General features: G+C 44.7%; 1 protein-coding gene across 1 annotated transcript in view; it reads right to left on the minus strand.

The window, feature by feature from the left end:
- Window positions 1-13,083: 13,083 nt before the first annotated feature.
- Window positions 13,084-21,333, minus strand: part of ADAMTS12 (ADAM metallopeptidase with thrombospondin type 1 motif 12) — a 228,973-nt gene continuing 220,723 nt past the window's right edge. The window contains exon 24 of the mRNA XM_066244268.1: window positions 13,084-17,060. Coding sequence (XP_066100365.1) covers window positions 16,909-17,060 — 152 coding nt within the window. The 3' untranslated portion in view covers window positions 13,084-16,908. The remainder of the gene's footprint in view (window positions 17,061-21,333) is intronic.

Below are 21,333 nucleotides of genomic sequence, written 5' to 3' on the forward strand. Positions count from 1 at the left end.
AGTCTCCGTTCCTCAGCTTCCAAAACCTTGTATTCACCTGCTCCCCAATGTCTGAAAAATTAGATTGAACCATGTAAAATTGGCAGTGTGCTACCATGTTTGCCCCATAAAAATGTCAGCTTTATATGGTTCAGCCTAATCCATCTGGCCGGGTCCCAGGCTATAATGAAAATAAGGTTAAAGGTGAGCACCCCACGCATGGCTCAGAGGACACATTTCATACATGTTCATTCTCTCCTCCTACCCTTTCCTCTCTGAGAGTCTTGTTGACTTATCATCTTCACAAATGTGTCAGGAGCTGGTGATGGAGCCTTTTCTACAAGCAAGCATACATGGCGCTCACTCAGGTGAGGGAAGTGAGAGTAGAGAGGACCTTTGGGAAAGAGGAAGGCAGGGCATTCTGGAAGCTTTCCTCAGCCACGGTCTTGTTGGCAGAGTTTTCTCACTGGTTTCCTTAAAGTTCACACTGGAGGCTCACCCACTGATTGGGTGGTGGGCTGTAAGGGAGTTCAGGCCTGTACCCACCCCGTATGGGAGAGCCATTCTCTCAACACTATTGGTGACAAGAGGTGAACATGAGTGGGGACCGGTGGTCCTCTCTGTAGCCACATGGCTGCTTTGTCTCACTTGTCAGTGTTTCCAGTGATGGCCCCGACCCTGTCGGGCTGGGGCAAAAAGACAGTGCTCGGGAGCTGTGGGAGGAGCTGCTGTTGGACATCGAGCTTCCCCACGGCATTAGGTTTGGGCCACGCGCCCCCTCTAGGAATGTTAACACACACATGTTGTTCCAAGGCTGACCTCTTCCCAGATGACCTCCTGTTCAGACTTCTGCTGTTTACCCCAAATACAGTGAGGGTGAGATGGCGTGGGGTGTGTGAACCTGTTTCTATAAACATTCAAAATTTACCACAATGTTGATAACTTTATTTTGACATTCCTTTATATATATACTGGGACCTTAAAGAATAGAAGTGACCTAACCCTCCTTACAACCTCTGTGAGCTCTGGGTCAATGTCACTGGCCACATCAAGGAGCTGAGAAAACAGAGGCCATCACTGTGACCCTTGGCCATCTGTATCAGCATCACCTGCAAATTCTTGGGCCTTCCCCTGACCCACTGAATCAGAATTAATAAGACCTGGGCCAAAAAGCTTGCGTTTAAAACAAGTTTGCCCGTGTAACATATGCAAACTCATATGTTACAGACAGGGAGATGGATGGGCCATTAGACATAGGATTTCCCTGGGAAGGGAGAAGGGTTGAGGTTAGGAAGGAGGTCAAAGGCCTTGATGACTATGAGGGAGTGGCCAAGGAGTGGAGAGCATGACTCTCAAGGCGGCAGTCTCTCCTGGAGGTGACTGAGTGACTGGATATATCTCGGGTCCATGGCCTTTTCCTAGATGTCTTGTTTGAGCTCCACAGCCACACCGGGAGGGTCTCAGGTGGGCCAGATAGTATCAAACCCACATGAGCAAAGAGGAGAGAGAGGGCCAGTGTGCTGCCTCCCGTCCTCACCCCAAACCCCTCCGTGGCATCCCATTCCTGGTGGGCCCCAGATCGAAACAGCAGACAGCAAATGTCCGTGAGATTCTGCTGCTCTCTAACTCCCAAATCTGCACACGCTGCTTGATGATGACTTGATAAAGGGTTACTGGGAAGTTCGCCTTCCAGGGATGAAACTCGGGGGGGTGACTTATGAAATCCAGACACTATTAATCATTCAGGATGACCTGTAAGTAGGATGAAAATTGGTATCTTTGAGTGCAGAGAAAGGATAATTTAAGATAATTTCCCACTTATTTGAAATGGGCCTTGCCCACGTAGCCCCTCTGCCTGTTTCTTTTGTTTCTGGGCCTCTGTGAGTCATACTCCTGACAGTCGTCAAGGCCACTAGGAGGGACAGGAAGTGAGGGCCCTGAGAATGTTGGGACACACACCAGTTTGAGCTGAAGACACCCTTGCTCTGGTCTGCTGATCTTCATGGGGCCAGTCTCGGCGACCACTTCACCTATCTTCCTGGGTGGCCTTCTGAAACAGGCTTCCAGTGACTCAGCAGGTCGCCAGCTCACTGAGGTATTGTTTCCCACTTATTTGTCTATCCCTTGGTCTGAGAAAATCCTGGGTCCTACTTAAGGGGCAAGATCCCCTTTCCTCAAGGATCTCTGCTCACAGTGTTAAATTTCCAAATGTGGGTGAGCTGCAGTAGGTTGGGCAGCACTGCCCTTCGTCCTGGGCCACAGAGGTCCCTGACCGGCGTCCTGCCTCAGAGGAGCCCGCATGTCACAGACAGAGCATCACAAGCACTGCTGCCTCTGTGGTTTAGTAAGAGGGGTGTTTTATTTTAAATACATTTTGTAACCAAGTGAATGAATAAAAATTATTGAATTAGGACACTGTGCTTTTTTTTTTTTCTGACACCAAGTATGTTGTTCCAACTCCAATTCCCTGACACCGACTAGGTGTCTTATGATTTAACTCAATTCCAACACTACCCAGTGAGCACAGACCCCACAGGAGAAGGGGTCAGTTTCACAAGACCGTTCTACTTCAGGCGCCATTTACACATGGGGTCTGCAGGCTACCTGCACTTCTGCCCCACTGACTACGAGTACGGGGGTTCCCACATTGGAGCAAACATCATTTGCTAGAAGTAGCTGAGGAACAGCCAGCTGGCAGAGATGCACAGGGCCAGGGGACGAGCTTCCCTGCCCTCCTCAGGCGCTGCCTCCTGCACACTCATGTGCACACCAGCCCAGAAGTGTTCTGACTCTCTGTCCAAGGTTATTTACCAAAGACCTTTTGTGTAGGTGTGATTCATTAAACTATTGGCCACTAGTGAGTGAACCCAAAGACCTGTCTTCTCCCTGGAGATCAGGAGATGAGGCTGAAAGTTTAAACCCTATAGTTGTGGTGACCAGCCTGACGCACTCTAGGGGCCTTAGCATGAGTCATCTGAGTATAAACCCCAATGTAGTTAATGGGGGCTTGTTATGAGTGATGAAGACACTTCTGTCACTCAGGAAATATCAGGGTTTAGGAGCGCCATGCCAGGAACCAGGGATAAAGACAATATATGTATTCATTTAAAAAAAGTTACACTGCTGATAATACACACTGTGCACCCCAGGCCAGAATGGGTTGTGGCATAGAATCTGTAAGTACAGGCTGCGGAGGTGAAATCACAGTGTGGGTCCACAGAGCAGAGAAAGAGGGGCTATCCTGGCTCAGAGGAGGCCACTGAAAACACCCACGCTGAGTGCTGAGGGGCCCAGGCAGACCAGGTCTCCCGGGAGGCTCTGCTGCCTCCCTTCTTGCCTTTACGGCATGGATTTGGAAGGTATTTAGACCTGCCTGGAGAGTCTGAGTCAGGAAAATGAGAGGTGGGGGAGGGGCACCTCCTTGTTCAGACTCCAGTTTGGCCAGGTCAGTCTCCACCGTGAATTTGGGTTCAATCAGCACCCCAGAGTCTCGTGCTGGGGTTCCCAGGTTCCCAGGAGGCTCAGTCAGCCTCTCGGTCACAAGGGCGGTCGTTGCAGAGCAGGCTGAGCCCAGGATGTAGATTTTATTGATTGATAACTTTTAAACATAAAACCGTTTGGTATGTGGACCTTCAAGTGTACTCTCACTCCAGGTTCCACAAATGCCAGGGACAAGCCCAAGCGACCATCTCTCCAGGCCCAGAATTGGCAGGGAAGACACCACCCCTTGGCCGGTAGAATAAACCTCAAGCAGCCTTAGAAAATCTTGGCATGTGCCTCCCTGGACTGCCCAGGCTGGGCTGCGACAGGCTGGATGAGCATAGCCGAGGGTTCAGGGTGGTGTGAGGGCCCCGAGGACGTGCTCACCAGTCCCCCCTGAGACGGCCCCAGTGTGCGCTCGGTCTCCTGCCGCGGTGGGTGGGTAGGGCAGGACGCTGTCCTTATATTTTGGCCTCTGGTGTTTTACTCCTCAGCTCTACTCCTTGACCCCAACACACACTCACATGCACACATGCGTGTGCACACACGTGTTCTCCACACTGCTTTCACGTCCTGAAACACGACCTGTGCACTTTCACCTCCACCTCCTTCCCTCCTCTAACCTTATGTTTGCTGCCTCCTCCTCCTTCAAGCTCCAACTTCTGGACCACACTTCTCTCCTAGGAATGAGTAAGCAAACGAAAATTTGATTTTGACAAAATGATTAAATTCTTACCATGCGCCAGACAATATGCTAGACATTGAACTTTTCAGAACTTACTGTTCTGACCCGTAAGTCACTTGCCGAGTGAGATCAGGGAGAACAGAGATTTAGACGCCAGTGATCAACTGGATTCTTACACTGAGCCTCAAAAAGCGACCTTTTGGGGAAATGGATTAATTGTGATCCGGGGTCTGACCCTCAGTTTGGCAGCTTTAGAAGCTGAATTTTATCAGTTTAGAGAGATTGACTTACACTAACCGAACTCACAGGAAATTGATGTATAAATCTGAATGTCAATTTATTATATTTCCAGAAGTACTTTATCAGCTGCTGCTGATAATTGTATAGGGTGGTAAATGGTTATTGTTTTCTTTAGGGAAGTGGTTGAAAAGCATATGTATATTTTTACCTTTGCCTGCCTCGTCTGGGCAGCCAATGCATTTTCCCTGTTTCCCCCTCAGTTGTGCCTCAGCTGGCTTTCACAGGCTGGCAGGGCTAGGCTAGATTTCCAGATATATCTCTTACTGCTTTGACTGGGGGGAAAGTCCACAAATTTTGTCAGTGTTCCATGAACTCACTCCGAATGTTAGATACTTGTGTGAATAAGCTAAAGTGGGAAATTTTATAAATTTCCTGGAGACAGCAGTGGCTGCCCTTCCTTCTCTGCAAGGACAGGTTAGCAGAAGCCAGCATAAATGAGTGCAGAGCGGACACATTAACAAGTGATTCTTCCCCTTCCCTACACACATGTGCACAGGATTTTAGAAGCATGTGTTATAAAGTATGCATTGCATTGACGGACATTCCTAAGCCCATTTAATACACATAGGTTGATTTAGGATGGTTTGGCTAAATTGCAGTTCAAATGTTGAAACTGAATATGAATATTTCATGATATTCGTCTAAGACAGGGGTCAGGAACCTTTTTGGCTGAGAGAGTCATGAATGCCCCATATTTTAAAATGTAATTCCATGAGAGCCATACAATATGTTTAACACTAAATACAAGTAAATGTGTGCATTTTATGTAAGACCAACACTTTTAAAGTACAATAAGTCTCTGAATTCATTTTAATATGTTGTTATGCTGTTGCTAACCAATGATGAATAAAGTACTTCTTGCCATTAATGGTTTTGCTGATGGCTTTGTAGTCTGGTTGATATGTGGTGAGGTTAAGCTTCATGCAGGCATTGAGACTTCCATCCATTAAATGTGATCGTAGGTTGGTCTTAATGTTCTTTAGATGTGAGAAAGACTGCTCACATGCATACGTAGAGCCAAACATTGTCAGTACAGCAATACTCACACTCTGCAGTGTGTGGTGCCGGGGTCCAGCCCCGGGAGGAATCCAGAGGTCCCACAGGAAGAGACGGTGTCGGCACGAATCGAGTGAGAGAGCTGAATTCTTTTCTTTCTCTTTATTCTCTAGTTAGCATTTACTGCCAGGCATCTCTGCCAAATGCTGGTCTAGCTTTCCTTTTATGCACACACACTAAGTTACAATCACATGGTATTCAGAATACATTGATTAGTCATTGTTTTTGTTTCACTATGGTTACATTTTCTAGGTAACAGTTAATTCAGTTCTATAAACTATAAATCAGGTGGTAAGTCATTCAAAGTACAATTATACAATAACTTGAATCAGCAATAACAATATTGGTACAAACTTCCAAAAGGTCAGTACTGATTAATAACTCTACCTTGTCTAGGATACTATTGTCTAGTCAAATTTTATTTATTTACTATATTCATACACTAATTAAGTTCTAACTTTACTTTTCTCAGAGTGTTCCACCACCTGCAGGTCAGGTATGCAAGAAGAATGGAAAGTTTCTTTACTCTACCACATGAAAAGGCTAGGGAGGAAAAGTGATGAATTAAGTGAAGGCTAAAAGGTGCTCTGTGTATAGTTACTGTTTCCTACCTATTCATAAGTCACAATCTATTCTTTCTTTCTTTTTTTTTTTTTTTTTGCATTTTTCTGAAGCTGGAAACAGGGAGAGACAGTCAGACAGACTCCCGCATGCGCCCGACTGGGATCCACCCGGCACGCCCACCAGGGGGCAACGCTCTGCCCACCAGGGGGCGATGCTCTGCCCATCCTGGGCGTCGCCATGTTGCGACCCTCCTGGGTGTCGCCATGTTGCGACCAGAGCCACTCTAGCGCCTGGGGCAGAGGCCACAGAGCCATCCCCAGCGCCCGGGCCATCTTTGCTCCAATGGAGCCTTGGCTGCGGGAGGGGAAGAGAGAGACAGAGAGGAAGGCGCGGCGGAGGGGTGGAGAAGCAAATGGGCGCTTCTCCTATGTGCCCTGGCCGGGAATCGAACCCGGGTCCTCCGCACGCTAGGCCGAAATCTATTCTTTCTAACATGATTAATAAGAAGAAATTCTCCTACAAACTTAACCCTTTACGAGGGATATCATAGCCAGCCTCTTATGTCTATGAGCCCAGTTCAAGGGGCTTACAGGCTTTTCTGTGGAACTCACACCCTCTGTCTCATTTCCAAAGAAATTACTATGAATCTACAGGGAAAGCATGGTACTATTATCCCTGTGCCATAAATAATAGCACACACCCAGAAAAAGGGGGGATATAAGGCCAGATTAATTCAAAAAGGTCAAAGGGGGAAATATCGTTGTGCCTTTCCTTTGCGGTGACTTTGTCAACCCGCAGCCATTGGCAGCCATTGGTCTTCACTGCGGTGACTTTGTCAATCATCAGTTTTTGATCTTCTTCTGCTGTGACCTTGTCAGCCAGCAGTTGTGGGTCTTCTCCTGCTGTGACCTTGTCAGCCAGCAGCTGTAGATCGGCTCCCGACAGTGTGGTATGTGACCGGAAGCGCGTTCCAAGTTTTGACAATCAGCTGGTCTGCATGTTGAAGTTTTTTCATTTCTCCCCACTTGTGTTTGCTTGCCAACTCTTCCTGCTGTCGTGCAAGTCTTTCCAAATCTTCATTCAGTGACTTGAACTTATTCACCCACATGTCTGAGGCCTTCAGGTCAGCAGCTTGTAGCTCAAAATCTCTGACAGAGACACCGGGGATGTAACTCAGGTCAGTGCTGTCCACTGCACACTCATGTGGATGGGTGATGAACTTAAAAAGACGAGTGCGCTCACAAAATTCTCCAAAGCATGCTTTGAATGACTGCAGGAGATTAGATGTGAAGACTGCTAGCTGCTGGAGATCAAGATGTTGAGCAGAGTCACTTGCTGTGCATGCATCTTTAAACTCTACCAGTTTTTCAAAGTGTAGTAAACGACCTGTTTCAATGTCAGCGATGAAGAGTCCCAGCTTCTTTTCAAATGCAAATACTGCTTGTTGAAGGGATAAGATTGTATTTTCTTTTCTTTTCTTTTTTTTTGATGCTTAAAGGTTAATACCACCTGTTTGTAATTTATTTATTATTATTTTACCCCAAAGTTTGAAGCAGGAAGGCAGTCCGATTCCACACATGTACCCGACCGGAATCCACCCAACATGCCCACCAGGGGGCAATGCTCTGCCCATCTGGGGCATTGCACTGTTGCAACAGGAGCCATTCTATCACCTGAAGTGGAAGCCATGAAGCCCTCCTCAGCACCCGAGGCCAACTTTGCTCCAATGGAGCTTTGGCTGCAGGATAAGAAAAGATAGATAGAGAAGAAGGAGAGGAGGAAGGTTGAAGAAGCAGATGGCTGCCTCTTCTGTTTGTCCTAGCCGGGAATTGAACCCAGGACTTTCACACACTGAGACGACGCTCTGCCGCTGAGCCAACCAGCCAAGGCCACCACCCATTTGTAATTTAAAATGAAAACAACAATGGTAAATATAGAAGGTAAATACAGAGATGAAAATAACATCTTCCTGAATTTTCTGATGACATCATTCTAGATAATTGCAGCTGTTTCTCCTGTTTTTGTGTTTAATATATAATGATTCCATAAAAGCTGGTTCACATGACCTAGTCCAAGAAAACTCAGGTCTAGAAGAGCTTATCAGCATCTACTCTTGATTCAGTGAGTCCAAGCTTTGGAAATAAAACACAGAAATAAAGGGAATACAGGGAAGACAGCTGTGAAGCAGAAAACCAGAAGGTTGTATAGGCAGACTTCATTCTATTGTGTGTAGCTTCATTGTGCTTCATAGATGTTGCCCTATTTTTTTCTTTCTTTTAAAACTGAAGGCAAAAACTCTCCACTAGTTAATTTTGATTACAGCTCACTCTAATGCATGGTTGGTCTGGAAACAAACCAGCAAACTATCCAAGTTTTGCCTCTGATTATTTCTAAGGTCTGGGGCTATATATGCTTACATTTGTTCATTCACTCAATCAATGTAACCACATCACATCATTTAAAATATCAGAAAGTTATTTTCCTTTTTGAGGAATAAGGGTGATCTCAACCCCCAAATAATTCCACTATCACCATCACAACTTGCTTTTCTGTGCACTCAGCACCCGCTAGGGCCTGAAGTTCCAATCACTACAACCACAAAAGCTTGGCAACTTTTGAAGGAGCCCTTTTCTCCTACTTGGTGAACTCCTATACATCACTCAAAGCCCACTTTTAGGCTCTTTCTTTCTGACATATACCCTGTGCCCATAGGAGGGGCTGTACCACATCGAAATGGCTTCTTTAGATATTCTTTTATTCTGTGATTGTTCCCCATTTAAACTATCAAAGACTGTATTTTCAATGCCTTGCATTTTCACATTGATCTGGTTCAGATGTTCAGTCATGTCCATGAGATAGTAGAACTTCAGGAGCCACTCAGTGTTAGCTAACTCAGGATGCTCAACATTTTCCATTTTAAGAAAAGTCTGGATTTCGCTCAGACAAGCTGCGAAACAGCTGAGCACCTTCCCTCTTGACAACCAACACACATTGCTGTGCAGAAGCAGACCAGGATAATTATTCCCAACTTCATCCAGCAGTGTTTTAAACTGGCGATCATTTAAGGCTCAGGCAACAATAAAGTTGACCACCCGGATGACCAGCGACATCTCCTCACCAAGCTGCTCGCCACACATCTGAGCACAAAGCGCCTCCTGAAGTAGAATGCAGTGAAAACTTAGGATGAGTCTCTTCATGTTCACAAAGAAGTGCCATGAATCCTCTGTTTTTCTCCACCATGCATGGAGCAGCATCAGTACACACGGAAATAAGTTTATCCATCGGTAGATTTTTTTCTTCAGCAAACTCAGTAAAAGACTTGAATAAATCCTCCCCTCTTGTTATCTCTTTCATAGGCAAAACATCAAGACTTTCCTCACATAGTGTGTCACTGACAGCATACCTTGCAATCACGGTAAACTGGGATAAATGGCTTACGTCTGTTGACTCATCCAAAGCGAGAGAAAAGAATGGTGCTGCATTTATGTCCTTCACTTGTGTTGCCTCAATTTGATTTGCCATCATGATGGCACGATCGTGAACAGTTCTTGCCAACAGAGGCATGTCTTTTATTTGTTTGATTATCTTGTCTTTATCTGAAAAGTCATCAAAGTGTTCATTGGCAACATCAAGCATGAGTATTTTGGCATACTCCCCATCTGTGAATGGTTTTCCATTTCTCTCAATTGCTATAGGACCAGCAAAGCTAGCTGAATTCCAGTCACCTTGTTGGGTCCAAACACAGAGTTGCTGCTGACTAGCTTGCACTCTGACAGCAGCTTTCTTCCTGCTGTCCCCTGCTGGACATTTCGATGCAAATGTAGTATGGCATGTGTTGAAGTACCACTTTATATTTGACCATTTCATCGATGCAATTTTATCATTGCATATTGGACACACTGCTGAACCTGCTCTTTCCACAAAGGCGAATTCCTCTGTCCATTTCTGCTGAAAAGTACGATACTCCTCATCTTTTTTTCTTTCAGCCATCTTCTTCATCAAAAGGGTTTCTGCAATTAGCTAGCTGACTACTTGATTAAAAGGAGAGAAGTTTACTTCCTGACCTCACAAAGACCCGTGTACATTACAGATTATCCAATAAAAATTTGGTGTTGTCCTGGAAAATAGCTGTGATTGGCTCTAGCTACCCACAACCATGAACATGAGCAGTAGGAAATGAATGGATTGTAATTACATGAGAATGTTTTATATTTTTAACGTTATTTTTTTTTTATTAAAGATTTGTCTGCGAGCCAGATGCAGCCATCAAAAGAGCCACATCTGGCTCGTGAGCCATAGGTTCCCGACCCCTTGTTAAGATACCATGGCTGCCAGTCTCCTGTCTACAAGCTGTATCTGATATCACATAGCCTGCCCAAGGCTCTTTCCGCAGGCAGCAGATCCCATCATGCATCTGCTATCTTAGTGATGATGGGAACAGTATATCAGTGCTGCTGGGCTCCCCTTTCCCTATTTCTCCCTGAACCAATGCCCAGCTTCCCTCCTGTACTTCCCCCCAAGGAGGGTCCTGGTCATTCCCGGGTTTATGCTGCCAATTGAGATTAATTGGGTGGATTTAGGCCTGGAGCTGAATGGGGACAGGTTGGGGCTTCCTGACAACTTGTGGGAAGAATTGGGGTTTCAGAAAATTTAGTCTCTCTAGATGTAGGACAACTAGAAGGGAGGAGAAAGAATTTAAAGCAATCTAGCTGTGTGTGTGTGTGTGGGGGGGTGAGTTGCATGCTTCTCGTTCTTGGGGGGAGGCTAGCAAACTTTAGAATTTCTTTCCAGTTACTTTCGGTCATGGGACTCTTCCTCTGGCTGCGGCTGCTATGCTGAGATTGGGCTGTTAGGTGATTTTTCTCCCTGTGGGTGATCTTTCCAAACTCTGATGCCTTGTTATTCTGATTCCCTGTCCACTACCTGTTCTGCTTTGTGATGTCTTATTCCTTTTCATCGCATTATGCTTTTGAAGTTCTCTTTTCAGATGTCAGGGCCCGCAACATCCCTCCAAGTTGGAGATGGGGTGAGCTGGCTCTACCACTAAAGGAAGGTGCCTGGGGCCGCCCAGTGAGGCTGTGGGCGAGGCTCGGTGGGGGAGTGGGTGGATAAGTTACCCTCTTAGTAACTTCTGTATCGTCCTTTTACACTACTTCCTCCTACACTACTTCCTCCGAGTCTTTTCATTATGACCTTTAAAAATCCACATTGTTGTTTAGAATTTATGGGAAAGAAAAAAGTTTTTAGATAATGCTTTCTCTGACCCCCATCTCTTTTCTTCATGCTAATCTTAGCTCCCTTCCATGGGAACAAGAGGACTTCACTTCCAGGGTGGATAGTATTGGGACATCCCTTTGGGACCATTACAGTAGCAGAGGAAATGCTGTTATTGATGAATGTTTGATGTCCATGAACACTTCTGCTGAGCTGAATGGGTTGCCTGGTCCATTTCTCCGTCTCTATCTCTGTCTTCATCTCCCTCACCCGTTCTCTCTCCCTGCCTCACATCCTCCCTTTCTCCCTGCCTCTTCCTCCCCCCTTCCCCTGCCTCACTCCCTCTCTCCCACCCCAACCCCTTCCCCCTGAGCCTGAACTCTGGAGGGGTGGAAGATAGGAAACTCCTTATCAATTTGTATCCAAGATATGTTCTCCAAGCCAGCTCCACCATTAGTAAAGCTGTTATTTTGATCTGGCTAACTATGTCTATTATTTGTTTCGAAACCTCATCTGGAGAATATTTATCTCAACCCTCCAACAGGTCACTTTTTCATTCTGCTTGCTTTTGGTTCATGGCCCCCGGCTCTAGGATGGAGACACCAGGGCCCCCAAGGGCTGATCCAAGACTTTTTGAGCAGTCCTTTCCCCTTCAACATTAAGTAAGATACTTTTATTAAGCTGAATGCTTTGAATTCTGATCTATTATTTTTCTTCTTCTTCAGTCCTTTTATGAGGTCTGAATTTTAGAGAGAGCTCAGTTTTACCCAACCCAGAAACCCTGCTCCTCATTCCAAGATGGTAATTGTTTTAGTGCAGTGTTTCTACTTCAGAACTATTGACATTTTGAGCCAGATGATACTTTGCTGGGAGGAGGAAACGTCCTGTAGGATGTAAGCAGGATCCTTGGCCTCTACCCACTAGATGTCAGAAACACTCCCTCCTCCCCCACTGGTTGTGAAAAGTAAACACGCTCCAGACATTGTCAGTTGTCCCTTGGGGTCAAAATCACCCTTGATTAAGAACTACTCTAGAGGAAAATGGACCAGGTGAAGGAGCAGAGAAATGTCTCGGTCTTTGTGGGAGGGAAAGTGTAGACTTCTCAGGGAAGCAGCATTGATTTGAGCTTTGTAGGAAATGTTACCTCGTAGTCAGAGGGAGAAGAGTTTTGAAGGTACAAACATGGAGGGGTTCATGGCCTTCTGTGGTGTCTTCTGGACCAAGAACAGCTTCCTACACTATCTGTGCCCTGAAACATTCTAGGGATCGGCTGCAGATGCCCGGCTATTCCTGCCTCAATGCTTCTCATCATTCCGTATCAGCAGACTCCGTGTCCATTCATTCTACCTTTGCCGGTTGCACTTACTGTGCTGTGTGCTATCTTTGAAAAAGGGTTGGATTTCCAAAGAAAATTCCTCTAGACGTGGGTTACTTTCTCTTAAGTGTCATGTCTACACTTTAGATGAGGGGTAGGTAACGCTGACTACATTTGATCAGGTATTGCAGAGAATTTTCAGGCATCACCTCAGATTATCATGTGGTAGGTTGTTAGTTGCTGCATGATCATTTAAGAGAACAGACCTAAATTCTACTTTACCTGGGATATGACTCATCTGGTAACATAGTGATCTAGGGGTAAAGGAGGGAATCTGCAGAGTGTGGAAGAAATTGACAGCATCCTCCTCCAGGTTAATCAAGTCCAGGGTACCAGTGGTGGGGGTGGGGGGTTCCGTAGCAGGGTTAAATGAATCACATGGAAACATCAATGAGTTTGGCCATTTATTGAGGCCACACAATGGCAGGCTATGGTTACAGTCTGGTTTTAAATAGAGATACCCAGCAGGGTACCCCTGGAGGCTGGGACTTGCAAAGCAGCATGGTGGATCAGGGAGGCAGTGGGTTGGGCCATGTACATCATACAACCATTTTGGAAGACAATGAATAATAGATAGACTTGTGCTTCCCAACCATGTTTTTTTAAAAAATGATATAACTTAAAATAATAATAATACTAACACTATCAATAATATTTGAATTAGCAATGCAAAAACCAAGAGTACCATCAAATGGTAAATGTTGGCTAAGTTGTAGCACCAGAAAGTTCACATCATATGGTCTCTCTCTTGAAAGTGAATCACTGTGCACTGCGTACCAGATACACTGTCCCAGGAACTCATCTTAGAGTCAGCAGGGAGAAGAGCTGAGACCTGTAAACTCTGCGTTAGCAGTGCATAGCTTTAAGAGTTTAGAGGACTTCAGCCAACTGATTGGGAAATAAGATCTGAAAGAACATAAATCCCTCACATTTGTGTTTAGAAACTTGATTAAGGTTATCAACAACATTCACTAAATGTCTGAAAGCACCACGTTGGAATGACTCTGCCAACTGGGTGTCAAAAGATACAAAGTTTGCTCTTTAAGACAGCCCACTATAAAACAAGTCCTTCCTACAAGGAGGCAATTGTTTGTATCAACAAATGATTTGTTTCACTATTCAGTTCCTTGAAATAATATTTTCTCATGGTACTAAATTATATTTTGTGTTAAAAAATTAAATTAATCCACAACTTTCCCAAGAAGAGCTAGTGCCACCACTGTGAAAGGCAATGTAGACCAAGCTGGGTCTGAGAACCTTCATGTGTCTGAGCACCAGGCCCCCTGGCGGCCCTCTGTGGTTCGTGGGAGATGTCTACCCAGTGTCTCTTACTACATTTCTCACTTGCTTGTTCTAGATGGGGAGGAAGGAGATGTGGATAAAATAAACCAGCACCACTGCTTCATGTTGGCCCCTGGGAGCATCCCAGACACCATCTGTGTTCTTGCCTTCAGAGTCTACCCGATAATTGGAGGCCTCTCTCATTACAAGCACAGGGACCTGTCAAAACCTGGATGGCCCAAAGCTGAGTGACTGTCAAGGCAACAACCCTGTCAGATGACTCCAATAGGAAGTGTTATCTTGACCTGGGTTCTAGTTTGACAGCTGTCACGCAACTGTCTCACAACACAGCCTCAAGATGGGAGTCAGTGTCCACGATGCATGATTAGGGCCAGTGTTCTGCCTTTGAGACACTGGAGGAAGATCTGAAATGGAGCACCTGGCCAGGCCCTTCCTACATTTCTACCATCTTCACCACATGGCTCATAAACAACATGTTGGGTATTGGGAAATCCGGACTAGTTAAGGTTGTTGAGGTCAGTAGGAAGCCAAGTCTGTTCCTGAGTTTTGTTAGATTGGTCATATCAAGTCTCTGATGACTTGACATGCATGACTTTATGAGAGCACAGTACCAGGCTAAATCAATCTGGTTTACTGAATTGCTCCCTTCCTCCCTTCTACACTGCAGGGATAGTCTTTGCAAACTGCCTCATTAGAAAAAAAGTCAGATTCTCCTCCACTCACGTCACTAACAATTTAAGCACCTTCTCTGTAAAACTGTTATTTCATAAGGGATTATCATCAGCCAGCAATGTTTATGAAGACAGAGAATACAAGACAGTAATTATTACCTGGAAATAAATTTTCTGGCTTTAGGTAAACATTACTATATTCCTCCTATTTCTGGTCTATCTTGAGTTTCATCCCAACCTTAGTGTTTTATGTTCCACATACATGGATGGCTTGAAAAAAATATTATAAAAAGCACATAATATAAACATTTTAAGCTTCTGGTATCCAAGCAATAGAACTGGCATTGGCCAGCAATACCATTACACGTTTAACAGAAGATGTAATGAACTTGCCCATGTCTACATCTATCTACTTGCTCATATCGGTTCTGCCACCATCTAGATATTAGCACCATTTTTCAATAGCACCATTCTGCTGAACGGATAAGTAATTCAAGATATGGGACACTGTGTTCCATGGTGAATATTAGCCTTACCTCTGTATGGGTTGGAAAATATACTGCCCATTATAGGAAAGCCACACTCCTGTTTTTCCTTCTGTCAGGAGCTGGTTTTAAGGGCTTCTCCCCTTGAAAGTCCACACCCACCCAACCTCCCTCTCCCTCTGGGTTGAGTTCACATAAATGCCTCCCCTTAGAGACCAGGAAATTCACCTTGAATTTGAGACCATAGACTGCTTTGACTCCTACTGGGTAGTAAAAACATCCAGGATAAGCCTCCTAATTTTTATTTCAGTATTTTGGACTCCCCCTGACTTGCCTGTTTCCCCCAAAGAAAAAGACCCTCAAAAAACTACTGGATGCACTGCTGGGGGGGGGCAAGTTATCTTTACTTTACTTTTGAGAATCTTCTATCCAGAATAGAAATCTGTACTAAGTGCTTGTATTTAATACAATTTTTCTGGTTCCTTGAAATATTTTCATCTGGAGTCCCATTTTCCCACCTGGAGGCGGGGTAGGGGGCAGCCACAGATCAGGTTATAGTGGTTGTTGTGGCTGTTGTGTATAATGCCCCGAGCAGTGAAGGCAATTCAATCTGCGCGGGTGACTCAGCGAAGTCAGACGGGAGAACTCATCTATTCTGCTGCCAAGGAACGGAGGTTTCCTAGGAAAGTGGGGAGAATAAAGACCCATGTTCTCTTTCTTAGACAGCTGGCCATTTACCAATGCATGGGTTAGGGGTGCCAAATTCCCCACAGCTAAAAATCTGTGCATAACTTTTGACTCCCCCAAAACATAAGTTTTCCCTTGGTATCTGCAGGGTATTGTTTCCAGATTCCCCACCACCACCACCACCACCACACAGATCAATGCATCCACATCCAAGATTTCCAATTGCAGATGGGAAACAGTACTAACTAAAAAAAAAAAATTCACATATAAGTGGACCCATGGAGTTTTTAAACCCATGTTGTTCAAGGGTCAACTGTACTAGCGAGAAAATTTCTATTCATTTGCTTTTTAAGAGTTTTCGTGGAAATTATCCTCATGTCAGAAATGTCTTCTGTATAACCTAAATCCCTTAGCTTACCTGAGTCCTACAGTTTCTGTTTCCTTTTATTCAAGTGTCTCTAGGTGGACAAGGGAGTCTGAACATCCCACACATGGGGTCTGTGGGGATTAGGGACAGACTGGGACATAGTCAGGACTCTCTTCCTCCCTAGTTCAGTCCTGTGTGAAGGAAGGGGTCCTCTGCCTGAATAAAGGGAATGTTCCTAAAAGCTTTCCTGTGCTATTTTAAACAGCAGGGGCCCCAGCAGAGAGAGGGGTAGGGAAGGATGGTACTGATAAGGTCAATTAACAAGATTCTTTGTACCTGGAGAAGTGTGGTTGTCTCCTGATACTTTGAGGTAGTCTGGGGAAAATCTGGTCTTTGTTTGCCTCTTTGACGGGTGAAGAAAAGACATTTAACAGACTTGCCTAATTTGGCACCTTCCCCAGGAGCTGAGCCAAGGAGCTGCCTAATTCTCCTGGGTATCTCTCCTGCCCATCAGGGAGCAGCAAGTGCTATGGTCCCATACCTCCTGCGAGGGACATTTTGTGACTAATGGAAGACAATGGATTTTGTTTTGTTAAGACCCAAGGTTGGACCTGAAATGCACAAAGCGAGACCTCCATGAAGTGGCCCCCGGGTTAGAACAGGTCTCAGTCAGTGGGCTGTGACAGTCTATGGTGGTGGGTGGCTTCCTCCTGGGCTCAGAAGGCTTTGGGGTTGTTGAACGACTATGGCTTTCTCGGCCATTGGGTGTGGACACCGTGTGTCTGGAAGCATGAGAGGCAGCACTGCGCGCGCACAGTAGGCACAGAACACTTCTTCATGGTTCTCAGGGTCTGGCAGAAACTGGTGGATAAGTTGTCCTTGGTGCAAAGCACATCTGTGGGAAGAGAAAAATGAAGAAAAGACTGAACAGTATCCTTTGTGAGTGAATGAGTACAATGTCTATTGATAACACTGGGGGACAAAATTTTTGTTGCAGCCACAAAAGCACTTGTTCTTATCTAATTCGAGTGTGCTGATCTTAAATCTGACATTAGCTTTTCTCTAAGCTACAGTTTTTTTACAATTCAAGATTTTATGTTTTCACCTTATTGTAAAATTTTCAACATTTAGTTTAACATAATGACATAATGAAGTAGAATGTCTTCTTGGGCATCATCTTTGTGAAAATATACTAATTTATATAATGCAGTAAATGCACTAAAAGATATGATTGCATCAGAATTTGTCTACAATTTCAAAATAGAACATATTAAAACACTTATTTTAATCATAAAATTTGCACAAAACTTATTTAAATTCTATTCAGGCAAACATTTGCGTTTGCAGCTCTTATATTTGTGTACTTGTTGAGGACAATCTCATTTGATGCTCCAGCAGTAGTCTGCTCATCATTAACAGCTCCAAGATTTTCTGGAAACTTATCAAGATGACTGTTCAGGAAGTGAATCTTAACACTCATGTTACATCCAATGTCACGGAAAGCCAACAGCATCCTTTGAACCAGAAGTTCATAGTTTTCTGCTTTGTTTTGCCAAGGAAGTTCTTTGTAACTGCCACAAAAGACTACCATGCTGCTTTCTCCTCCTTATTCATCTTCCTGACAAATTCTTCGTCACGTATGAGGGTTCAATTTTGAGGTTCATTTGAATACACCTGCTTTTATCTTCTCAAAAGTCAAGGCAGGAAAAGCAGAAATAATATGTTGAAAGCATTCATTTTCTCTATTCAAAGCCTGAACAAACTGCCTCATTAAGCCAAGTTTGATGTGAAGTGGGGGAAAAATGATTCTGTCTCGATTAACTACAGGTTCATTCACAAAATTTTGCATCCCTACTTCCAGAGCTACGGACAAGCTCAGCTGTCCCACAAACACAGAACAATAAGTTCATGTTTGTAGTACACCTGATATTGTCCCAGAGGTCTCTTCAACTATCAATTATTTTGATTTTTTTTTCTTTTTCTTTCTGATTTTTCACTACCTTGTCTTGCAGCTCACTGACTTATTCTTTTGCTTCAACTAATCTGCTATTGACTCCTATTGTATTTTTCATTTTAGTTACTTTATTCTTCAGTTCTGATTTTTTACATTTCCTATCTGTTGATATTCTTACTGCACTCATTTATTCTTTCGAGTTCATTGGGCATCCCTATCAGCAGTGTTTTGAACTCTTAATCTGGTAGATGTTATGTCTTTAGTTCTTTTTCTAGGGCTTTGTCCTTTTCTTTAATTTGGAACATACTTTTGTATCTCATTATGGCTGTCTGATGGTTTTTTATGAATTTGGCAGAACAGCACACTGTCCTGGTCATGAAGAAGCAGCCTCATATAGGAACTTTGTAAGCTTTGTAGACTGCATGTGCTGGTGTCTTTAGAAGGCAACTCGAAGTGAAGTGGGTGTGGGCAACAGGACGTGTGTGTGGGCAATAGGACATGTGTGTGCATGCTGCACTGGGGCCGGCTGGTTGCAGCTAGAGTGGGCTTGGGCTGTGGGGAGTGCTGGGGCGAGTCTCACCAGGGCCTCCTTGGTGGGCTGGCCAGGGCTGCAGTTGGAGGATTCAGACTGTGGGCAGTCCTGGGGTCAAGCTGTGTTGGAACCACCTTGGCAAGATGGTTGAAACTGTAGCTGAAGCAGGCATGGTCTATAGGAAGTCCCAAGGAGAAGCCAAACTAGAGTGACAGTTGTAGTTAGAGAGGGTGCAAGCCATGGGGATCACCAGGGGCAAGCTACACCATGACCACTTTGGCAGGCTGGCTGCTGTAGCTAGAGCAAACTCAGGCTATAGGGAGTCATAGGGTCAAGCCATTCTGGGGCCAAGAGCTGTAGCTGGGGTGTGTTTGTGTCTGAGGGGCAAGCCCAGCCAGGGCCCCTTGGCAGGCTGGCTGTAGCTGAAGCTGAACTGGGATGGAAGCTGGACCCAGAGCAGATGTGAGCTGTAGAGTGCCCCAGAGGCCAGCCATGCTGGGGCTGCCTTGGAAGGCCAGCTGGAAGCAACAGCTGGGGCAGGCTGCAAGGAGTCCTGGGGGAAGGCTATGCCAGGATCCAGAGCTGCAGTTGGAGCAGGTGTGGGCCACAGGGAGTCCTGGGATGAGCCACAGTGGTTCTGAAGACTGGTACATACTTTAATTGCCTTGGTCAGCTGGCTAGAGTGCCTGGATCATTCTCCTGCCCATGAGATCAAGATGGAGGGGGAAGGCAACAAATGGTTTTCTCCGGGACCCCTGACACCAGAGAGAGTTCTCACAGTTCCCCGCTCATTTGGCCAATGCTCTAGGGTTTTTAAGTGGATTTCCTTTCCGTATGGTCCAGGTTTCCTTTAAACCACTGTTTTCTCACTGTACGCCCTGACAGGCTAGTCTGAGCTCAGGTCCTTTGGAGTGATGGTTCTCTACTGCAGGTTGGTGCATTGAGGATGAGGTCTCCATGGTACCATGTCTGGCTTTCTTACTCATTTCTATATGTTTTGTTATTTGTTGTGCATAAGCTATTCAGTCAGTCTTCAGTTCTTCTTCAGGAGAATTGCTCCAACCAGGGTATAAATTTGATGTGTTTGTGGAGAAGGTAAGTTCAAGGTCTATATTGCCACCTTGGACTAGAAGTCTGGAAATACTTCTTTGCAGATGTATTATGATGTAAATTAAGATAAGGTCATACTGGAGAAGGGTAGACCCTTACTCTAACATGATTTGTCCTTATAAGAGACAGACACACACACAGAAGAGAAAGCCATGTGAGGGTAGACACACAGAGGAAATAAGGCCATATGGAGATGATGGCAGATACTAGAGTTATGCACCCACAATCTAAGGACTGCTGGCAAACACCAGAAGCTAAGAGAGAGCGCATGGCCATGACAAGGCATTGTTTTTAAACTTCTAGCTTTAAGAACTGAGAGAGAGTAAATTTTTGTTGTTTGAAGTCACCTAGCTTATGTTAGTTTGTTACGGTAGCCCTAGAAAACTAATGCACCCCTCCCCCATGACAGTAATAAGAGATACAATTTATTAAGCACTTACCACAAGCTAGGCAGTGTGCTTGACATATACTATCTCATTTGATCCTCAAAGAAATTTACTTATCGATATAAATATTCTTTTTTAAAAATGAGGGTTCTAAAGAAGCTTAGTTAACTAGCCCAACATCACACATAGCTGGTAGGTCGATGGTAGAGCTGGAATCTGAATGTGCCCTTGTGACTTCAAAACTCTGCCACCAAGAGAATGAATCACTTGAATTGATGACAGGGAAGGAGGGGACCACATGGACAGGCCTTCCCTGACTAGAACTTATTCATTTGCTCAATACAGGGCCCTCACCTGTCAGGTTAGGTGAATATTCCTACATGCTTAAAGAGACTCAACCAAACTAGGTGTCCTTGCCTGATCCTGGGAACCACGAGCTCATGAGCCCTAATTCTGAATGGTCATCAAGAGCCCTGGCAGCAGGCTGAGTCCTGGGATCCTTCTGCTTGAGAGAAGGGGACTGGAAGGAAGAGTGCAGGTCAGGAGTGACCTACATTGGGACCCTATGTGCCAGGTCTATATTCTAGCAAACAAAAATGAAAACCCAGGAATAGTATGCATAAGGATTTTGCTTTGGGTTTTTAATCATTATAAATGTAATCATAGACTATAGCTGATTCTCATTAAATATTTCTGGATGAATTTTTTTTGATGTTTTGTTTCTTAGCCCAGGTACATGAAAAGGATTTTCATACTCCCTACTATGAAAACAGTACTTTTAAAGTCATTAACAATTTAGATTGCACCCAAAAGAAGTATAAAGGCCTGGAGGAAAGCCAATCTTACATGAAATCATGCCCAATCTTATAAGATGGGCATGGGGGGTATGTTATTGTGATGGCTGGAAGGCTGACAAGAATCTGGTCATTGAATGACTTATTTTCAAAGCATTGTAGGGGGCACCAGAGACAGGGTGAGTGGTTGGGTTTTAAGTCAAATTCTTTACAGCTCCTCTTTCATGTTGTTCCTCCATGAGTAAGCATGGCTCTGCCTTCAAGAGAAGCTAATAATTAACTTCTATGCCCTGGTAACTGTTGGTGAGTAGAACTCATTGTTATTTACATCCACTGCCAGCCAACTGTTAGTCACCATCTTTTCTGTGTGTGAATTAAAAGAAAATACCAGG

This window comes from Saccopteryx bilineata, chromosome 1 (assembly GCF_036850765.1).
Source record: "Saccopteryx bilineata isolate mSacBil1 chromosome 1, mSacBil1_pri_phased_curated, whole genome shotgun sequence".
Classification (NCBI taxonomy): domain Eukaryota; kingdom Metazoa; phylum Chordata; class Mammalia; order Chiroptera; family Emballonuridae; genus Saccopteryx; species Saccopteryx bilineata.